This window comes from Elephantulus edwardii, unplaced genomic scaffold (genome assembly GCF_000299155.1).
Source record: "Elephantulus edwardii isolate Elephantulus edwardi_28Jun2011 unplaced genomic scaffold, EleEdw1.0 scaffold00154, whole genome shotgun sequence".
NCBI classification, from domain to species: domain Eukaryota; kingdom Metazoa; phylum Chordata; class Mammalia; order Macroscelidea; family Macroscelididae; genus Elephantulus; species Elephantulus edwardii.
In genome coordinates this window covers 944923-953964 of record NW_006399904.1, presented here as the reverse complement: position 1 = coordinate 953964, position 9042 = coordinate 944923, and the positions used below count along the sequence as shown (strand labels likewise).

The window sequence follows — 9042 nt, the reverse complement described above, 5'->3', positions numbered from 1 at the left end:
TATTCAGGGGAAATTATTTTAAATTTTGTTTTTGTTTCTCATTATCCTGTATCTCTTGTGGTGTATTATTTAATAAACAAGCACCACCTAAAGTTGATAGACTTTCATTTTATCCCACACAAAGATCAAACATCATTTTAAAATAGATATGAAGACATCAAAAAGCAATTGTTGAAAAACAGATGGGTTGTGGGATGACATCAAGTATATCATCCATAAAGAGAGCAAAATGTCATTTCATAGACAGAAGAGAAATAAAAACCCAAAAATAATGTCAGGAGAGACTGTGAAAATCCCTCTACAGAAACAAGAAGCCAACACAAACGGAAAAGATGTTGAAGTAAAAGAGCTAAACAGAGGCTCCCAAAAGGCAGTATGAGAAGACAAAGTAAAATACTTTATTGAGATTTAGAGAGCTAGAATTTGGAAATAAATCTTAAGAACATGCTCAGCATTTCTCAAGTTGAAAGAACAGCAAAACAGATTTAAGCATTGATTTGTAATGCTGGGAGATACTATAAGCAAAATCTTGATTGATCCAGAAAGCATCAAAAGAAGAAGGGACTAAACAGAGTCAGTATATTAAAAAAAAAAAAAAAAGACACTGAAGTATTTGAGGAAGTATCATGTAATCAAGATTAAGAGGCAGTGGCAGAAGAAGTTCAAGCTGCACTAAAGACATTGTAAAAAATGTGAAGTCCCCAGGAATCAAAGAGATATCAGCTGATATGTTCCAACTAACAGTTGCATCCCTGAACATGCTATCAGTCTATGTGAGCTAAAACACTTTTAGGACAGCTGCCCTTTCAAGTGACTAAAAGAGAACCAAGGTGGGGTGTTCTGTTGTTTGTTTTTGTCTTTGAGTTTTGTTTGTTTTTTTGTTTTTGTTTTTGTTTTTTTCCCCCATTCCTAAGAAAGGTAGTCCAGCAGAATATTGAAATTGTGAAATAATATCATTATTATCACATGCAAGCAAAATGTTACTGAAGATCATCCAAGACCATCTAAAATATTACATTGACGGAACTGTCAGAAGTTTAAATGGGGGTAATAATAGGTCATAGCACCAGAGATAACAATCTTGATGTCAGATGGATTCTGGCGAACCGCAGAGGATATCAGAAAATGTCTATTTGTTTATGTTGACTATGAAAAGACATCTGACTCTGAGATCATGTCAAACTATGGCTAACATTGAGAAGAATAAGCATCTCAGAAAAATTATGTTCGTATGAAACCTACACCTACAACAAGAAGCTGTTGTCTAAACAAAGCAAGGTAGCAATGCAAGGTTTATATGCTTTTTTAAGGGTTACATACTTTCTTCATATCTATTTGCTGAGCAAATTATTTGAGTAGCTGGACTCTATGAAGAAGGTGACATCAAGATAAAAGGAAGACTCATCAACAATCTGAGTTATATAGATGACTCAACCTTCCTTGCTAAAAATGAGGAGGACTTAAAGCATTTGTAGCAGAAAATCAGACTCTTGTCTTCTGTATAGATTAAAGCTCAACCTCAAAATTCTCACCACTTCATAAATAAGCAATATCATGATAGAAGGAGACAAGATTGAAATTGTCAATTCCTTAATCCTGAGTGTTAGAATGGCACAAGATAGGACAGGATTTAAGCCTGTGTCTCATAAGATTGCATCTAACAACTACCACTGCTCCATAGGAGAGAAGATAGACTTTTCTGTAGAGATTTACAGACTTGGAAGCTGGACAGAGTTACTTTCTAGAATTAACTCCATGGCTGAGCTTTTATATCTCTGTGTAAGTTATTAGTGTATTGAGAACTGTGGGATTTTGTATGTAGAGTCAAATATGAATAATGGAAAAATTAACAATTCTTACTTTATGGCCATATGCACAAATATAATTTTCTAAGGCTTTTGTCACATACTTAAATGTTAGTTTTACAGAATCTTCTTTACCATTCACATTTATGTTGTTATTATTATTAATGTATAATTACAAAGGATGGTTTTTGGAAATTATATGTTGTCATTGTCATTGTAGTTGTCAACCAACAGATCAGAACCAACCCATATCTGACCCTCTGGTGGATTTTAATCATAAGAAAGTTAATCATAAGAAAAGAGATTGCCTATCTTCCTCTCATGAAATAGCTGATGGCCTCAAACAATGTGCCTTTGGGATTGTAAGGCAACTTCTTACCTCTAGGCCATTAGAGCTGTCATCAAATGAAATTACAGATCAACAAAGGCATTTTTTACCATCTGAATCTTGTGTCCTAGTGGTAGAAAGATGTTCTGCTGACCCAAAGCAGATGGTTTCTCTATAAAAGAAAGGTGGACAGCCTCCTCCTGTGCAATTTACAGTCTCTGTTAATTAAACACATTGGTGAGTCAGTTTTGACTAGAGTTAGTCATAACTTGACAAATATGATTTGTTGCTTTGATACTTGATACTATATGTAATTAAAATTTAAAATAGAATACAGATACCAACTCATATTATTATGCTTCACAAATGTTGTGAACTTTATGGCAACCTCATATTAATAATATTTATTATCACTGTTTCTCTTTTACATTTTGGTAATTCTTCATACATTTAAAACTATTTCAGAATATTATTGTATGTGTCATAGACAACAGTTTAGAATCAAAGTAACTTTTATATTCACTTGTTCTTGTTATTATGTACCTTATTGTGTACTGAACCCATAGCTGACCCTCCAGTGGATTTTCAGTTACAGTTACTCACACAGGAGATTTCCCATCCTTCTTCTGTGGAACAGCTGATGGATATGAACCACGTGCCTTTGGGATTGAAGTGAAGTTTCTATGACTTCCTGTATAGCTATATTAAATGTATTTTTGGAACAAATCTATAATATCTCTAAATTAGACATATAGACATGCCATGACCAAGTTCTGGTTTCACTTGTCCTCTGTAACCTTTAAAAAAGAACTGTGAGAGTGTTATGTTACAGTGGAATATGTGGTTTTTAAACTTTGTTATTTTTTATTTTATACTGGTTAACTTATAAATTTTATAAAGTTCATATACACTGTACAGTGGAATATGTTTTGACTTTATTATCACTCTAATTTTTACATACTTGATATGAATGAATGAAGAAATATAGAAGAAAAAGTATTATTATGATTTACTTTCTTCAGTATTTTTCTTTTAAATACAGTTGTATGCAGATGTCATTTTTGAACATTACTATTATAGGATAAAATTGACAATGTTGAATTAATCTTGTTCCTCTTTAATAAAAATAGCTGTGATGTGCAGTCAGCCACCTCAAGTGCAGCATGGAAAAGTGGAGGGGACAGATTTCCACTGGGGCTCCAGTATAAGTTACAGTTGTGTGGATGGCTACCAGCTCTCTCTCTCAGCCATTCTCTCCTGTGAAGGTCGTGGGGTGTGGAAAGGAGAGATTCCTCAGTGTCTGCGTAAGTCCATCAGCAATGTGTTCTACTACCCACAAGTTTGCAGGAAGACTAATATGTGCACTCTAAATTTATAATCTCAGGAAAATAGACAAGGATAACTTATAGCTGTATTCAAATATAAAAAAATTGAGTTTACATACTTTCTATTTGGTGTCATATGTGCTTAATAGTTAAGCCTAATTGTTTAGCAGAAGCTAGTTAAACTAGTGGGTTGTGTTAACTCAATCCAGGAAAACCCAACTTTCATTTATGAATGTGAACTTTTGGTTCTATAAATCCTTTGCTTAGTTTTCATTGTTTTCAATAGCTGTATTCTGTGGAGATCCTGGCACTCCTGCAGAGGGAAGGCTTATTGGGAAAACTTTCACCTATAAATCTGAAGTCTTCTTCCAGTGTAAATCTCCATTTATACTGGTGGGATCCTCCAAAAGAATCTGCCAAGCTGATGGCACATGGAGTGGCATACAGCCCACCTGTATAGGTAATAATTTTTAACCCATTTTTTTCAGGTTTTATTAATATTTTTATCATTCATATACATTGTATTTCATGCATGTACATTGTGTTCCATAGAGTTATTAATTTACATTTTATTTTGTTCATTTATAGTATGGGTTTTTTTAAAAAATTTAGGTTGTTTATTTTTCATTTCAATGAATATCTACAGAGATTTTGGGATTCCATTCATTCATTGTTGCACCCTTCTCCCCGCACAAACCCCTTCCCCCCCCCATTTGCTCCTCTCCTTGAAAAGCAAAAGAAAAACTCCCTCATTGGTACACAATCCCCCCCCCACCTCCCCAAACCCCACCCCCTACCCCCAAATATAATCCACTCTGCAACCCTCATTGCATACTCCTACGATAAAAATAATGCCCTAAAATATAATACTTTTAGACTATTCTCTCCCCCATAGACTTCAATGCCATAAACATATTTCATCCAGTAATAATTTTAATATGGACTTGTAAATATATTGTGATAAGGATATCATATTTCAGTAACTCATACAATGTGGCTACAAACATGACATTTCCATAGGAAGTAATATACTTTGTGTAATCACTATTAGCTAAATGAATTTGCACTCTGCTAAACAGTAGATAAATTTGGAAACTTTCAAAGTTTTCTAAATTGTACACTAAATGTTGACTAAATTTTTCCGTTTTCAATCTATCTCATCAGAAAACTATACATTTTGGTGGAAAGACAGTTGCCAATACAGTAGCTATTATTCCAAAGTATTTGAGTCCATTATTTTGGCTGTTCTTAGGTCAAGTTGATATCCAAATTCTCGATCCTACATACAACAGAAAAATTCCTGCTCGATCTTACGTTATCCTTACTATCATTGCTAAGTTTGAGCTAATCATTGCAGTTCTTGTACCAATCCACTGTGCTGAGAGGCTTTCTCTTTTTAAACCGGCCCTGTGCTTTAAAAACCACGCTGTCCTTCTCTAGGAACTAGCCTCTACTGACTAGTAAGAGATGAAATTTCAGTATCTTTGTATCTATTAATAGCATTCTGACTTCACTACTTCCAGGACAGATTTTCTATCTGACTATGATATAGTCAATATTCTTGACAATCATTGTAATCAAAACACGTTAATTCTTACTCAGTCTTCTTATCCATTGTTCAGGTTTCACATGCATATCATATAGTTGAAAATATCACGGCTTGTGTTAGGTGAACTTTAGTGTTCAAAGTAATTTCTTTCTCCTCAATCAAATATATCTTTTAAAATTTTTAATTGTCACTTCCATAGAAGATAATTGTGGATTTAAGTAAAAAATAATCCTTGACAACTTCAATCTTTTCTCAATTTATTTTAATGCTGTTTTTTCATTCAATTGTAAAGATTTTTATTTTCTTTGTGTTGAAGTGTAATCCATACTGAAGGCTGTAGTCTTTTCCATAAATACTTGTTTTCATTTATAAGGCCATCTTCTCACTTAGTAAACTGTATTGTTAGCAATAATTAAGAATATTGCGGAAAAGAATATTGGAAATAACTGTCTGGTGAGTTTACGGTATGAGAATAAAATTTACAAATCAGAGTAGACACTATGTATGCCTAAAGCCTCTCTTTTTAGGGTAAGCTTCTACCTCAAGGAAGAGTTCATATAGATTTTTTTTATTTGTTTGAACTCATACTGTTAGCACTGTATAAGAATCCATCATTTATTATTCTTCCTCACATAACTCACAACTGTCAACTCAAGCCTTCTTTCTGATTTTACTTTGTTTGCTGAACATTATTGAAAGGATAAGAACATGGTATTTACATTTTATAATTTTTTTTTAAAAACCTCATAAAATTGTTACTACTAAAAGATGAAGATATTTAAAATACAATTAGAAAATCATTTCATTGAAACACTTATTAATTTTTAAAAATATTTACTGTTATTCAACAGAAATTATCACTACTTAACATTATTAGATGCCATCATGTTTAATATGACCCATAAGTGACCCTATGAAGAACAGATTGAAACCCTGCCCTATCTATAATGTGTGATCTTCACAGTCTCCACATGCTCAAGCTCATTGTTGTAATCACTATGCCAATTCATCTATGGAGAATCTTCCTTAGTCTCCAACACTCTCTGCTTTCACCCTCATGATATCTTTTTCTAAGTCCTTGGGCCCCGTGACATGTAATCAAATTACATGAAACAGTTTCAACATCCTTGCTTCAAAGAGCATCCTAGTTGCTTCCCCCACCCCCCTTTTCTTGTTTTCTTGGCAGCCAATAGTATAATACTACTCTTTGGCAACACCCAATTCAAAGACATTGATACTTCTTTATAACTTATACAACTTTCACGTGCATAAGTAATTGGAAATACCATAGCTTGAGTCTGATGTGTCCTTGCCATTTAGTACTTTAAAAGGACTCTAAGACAGCAGATTTTCCCAACACAACTTTAAACCATTTTTTAAGATTTTTAATGAGAATTTACAGAAAGGATGGGTTTTCATTCATTCATTCATTGATAAACCTTTTCCTCCTTTTCTCTTTTGATTTCTTGACTGCTGCTTCCATAGATATTGTTAATCCAAGTAAAATGAAATCCTTGTCAACTTCAATCTTTTCTAATTATCATGTTGTTATTTCTACTTAATGGTTACCTCTATATCAAAATCTTTTTCTAATATATTAATTATTACAAATACAAATTATAAAAAGCTATTTCTCTTTATTTTATACTAACAAATACAGGACAACAAATTTAAAAAAAAATAATTGTGCCTATTTGCTTTCATCCTGCGTTTTTGGAAAATGTAACCTGTTGGTTTATTTTTAGCTTTGAAGAGTTAAATCGACTTCTCATTTTGAAATCCTAAATAAAAATGTCAGGAATTTTGAAATGACATATTGAGCAACCATATAAATTGGTAGTACATGGAAACTTTAAACACCAAATTATTTTAATAGTTAACTACTAAAAGTAGTTTAACAACATAATGCGTCAATAGAGAAAAAATCAATCAGAAAATAAAAAGTACGTTAATTTCTCTCATCATGTGCCATTCTTTTTATTTTACGAAATTATCTTATCGTTGTTATTGTTAGGATTATCCACAGAAAAATAATGAATTATGAATGTGGAATTCCTTATGTGGAATTCTTTAACTTTGATTATATTTCCAAGTTCATCTTCATCCTCTATTTTTTTTTTTTGTTTCATCCTCATTCATACGAACTTTCTTCCCTCTAAGTTTCTATCTGGTCTTCTGAGTTGCTGTCAGTCACTCCCACTTATACAAAAAAGATATTGCATGGAAAAAATTGAAAGTCTAGTAAAACATTAAATGCTAATTACTCAGATGTCCTGACAAAGGAAAATAAAAATATGCTTTAATTTTTAGCTTTCATTAAAACTATTTTATACATTTGTCAAAGGAAAAATTACCTCAGTCTTTTAAGACATTTTGTGGAAAAGTCACATTTCCTATATTAACTATATACTTCCTCTAATAACCACATTTTCTAAAAAATACCTTTGGTTTTCATTGTGAATTTCAGATCCTGCTCATAATGCCTGCCCAGATCCTGGTACCCCACACTTTGGAATACAGAATAGCTCTAGAGGATATGAGGTATTATGGTTTTATTTCATTGCATCTTTCGTACACAAAAAATGGAAAATATATCTAAACGTAGATATAAATTTTTATATAACCTGTCTTATTCATGTTTTATTTGGGGCAAATAGAATACAATGAGTATTTTGTATATGGTTTTTATTGTCAAGATTAAGATAACTGTGTGTATTTGTCCATATATTTGCAATTGCTAGATTAATTTATTTCAGAAAAAAACATGTTTAAAAACCTATGATTGTGTGTGTAATTAACATGGTATTTTTTTAGAGAATGGTTATATGTCACTAAATAGCTGCACAAAAAAATATTCCATATGATGTCTTGATAGAGTACACAAAAGATAGTAAATTCTAAAAGAAAAAAGAAAAAGATCAGAAAGTATATTCAAGCTCCTACAGGCTAAACTTACTTTTGTAGTGTGTTTTCCATAGAATATCTGAAAATTGCTTGAGTGATTAGCATATTTAATATCACTTATGATTGCTCATTTGACTTTTTAATATAAAGTACATTAACAGTTCAGTTAATATTGGAGGACTATCCGAAAATGGAAGGTAATAAAGCTTGAAATAAAATTTGTTAACCATCATAATGAAGTTACTTAATGGCTCTTTGATTATGTGACTTTGAAAGCCAAAGTTAAATAGGTATTTTCAAGTTATATAGTCTATTGATTTAGGATAAAAATATTTTCCCCTATCCATACCTGTCTTTCCTGAAACAAAATTGTTCCCATTATACTGCTCCTGATAGATATTGGCTATTTCTTCAGAACTCTCTTATATTTTTATAAAGAAAACTCTCATAGCATCCTCATTGGCAAATCTAATACATTAAGCTTCTGGTATATTTATTTTAATATATAAATATTCACTAATATAAATCAAGGACTAATAAAAGATATTCTGTGTGAGTAATGTTCTTAGTGTAAAATGTCAAAAGTTTTGATTATCATTAATTACCACTGTGTTTAGCATGAATATGTTAAAAAACACAATCCTATGGTCGATCTTAGCAAGTTTATGAACAGAAACCCATGGCCATTTAATTGGTTCCTATGCAGAACTATTCCCTAAGATTCCCTAAGGTTCCCTAAGGCTATAAATCTTTCAAGAGGAAACTGACCATCTCCTATAGAACAGTTGGTGAATTCAAACTACCAACCTCCTGATTAGCAGCCAGGTACATCACCTGTGCTCAGAGATATGCAAATTCTACATCTTCCTTATAACAAAATAAAGTGACATTCGCACAAATAAAAATCTTATCAAATAGCATGATATAGTAATAATTTCAATGAAAGAAATTCTAATCATACTACAGTGGAGTGTTCTCAAGTCGTTTCTACAGATTAGAGCATTCTTTTCTTATATGGTTTCCAAAACTGTGAATCTTAACAGCAGTAGATTACTATATCTTTCTCCAGCAGAGTAACAGATAGATTAGAACTACTAATCTTTAAGTTGACAGATGAATTATAAATATATA

The 9042-nt window shown here is 32.0% G+C and overlaps 1 protein-coding gene across 1 annotated transcript in view; it reads left to right on the top strand.

The window, feature by feature from the left end:
* The window catches only part of CSMD1 (CUB and Sushi multiple domains 1), a 2584888-nt gene that overhangs the window by 2530296 nt on the left and 45550 nt on the right, over positions 1–9042 (top strand). Inside the window, exons 58-60 of the mRNA XM_006895025.1 lie at positions 3264–3437; positions 3745–3918; positions 7475–7548. Of these exons, the coding sequence (XP_006895087.1) occupies positions 3264–3437; positions 3745–3918; positions 7475–7548 (422 nt within the window). The remainder of the gene's footprint in view (positions 1–3263; positions 3438–3744; positions 3919–7474; positions 7549–9042) is intronic.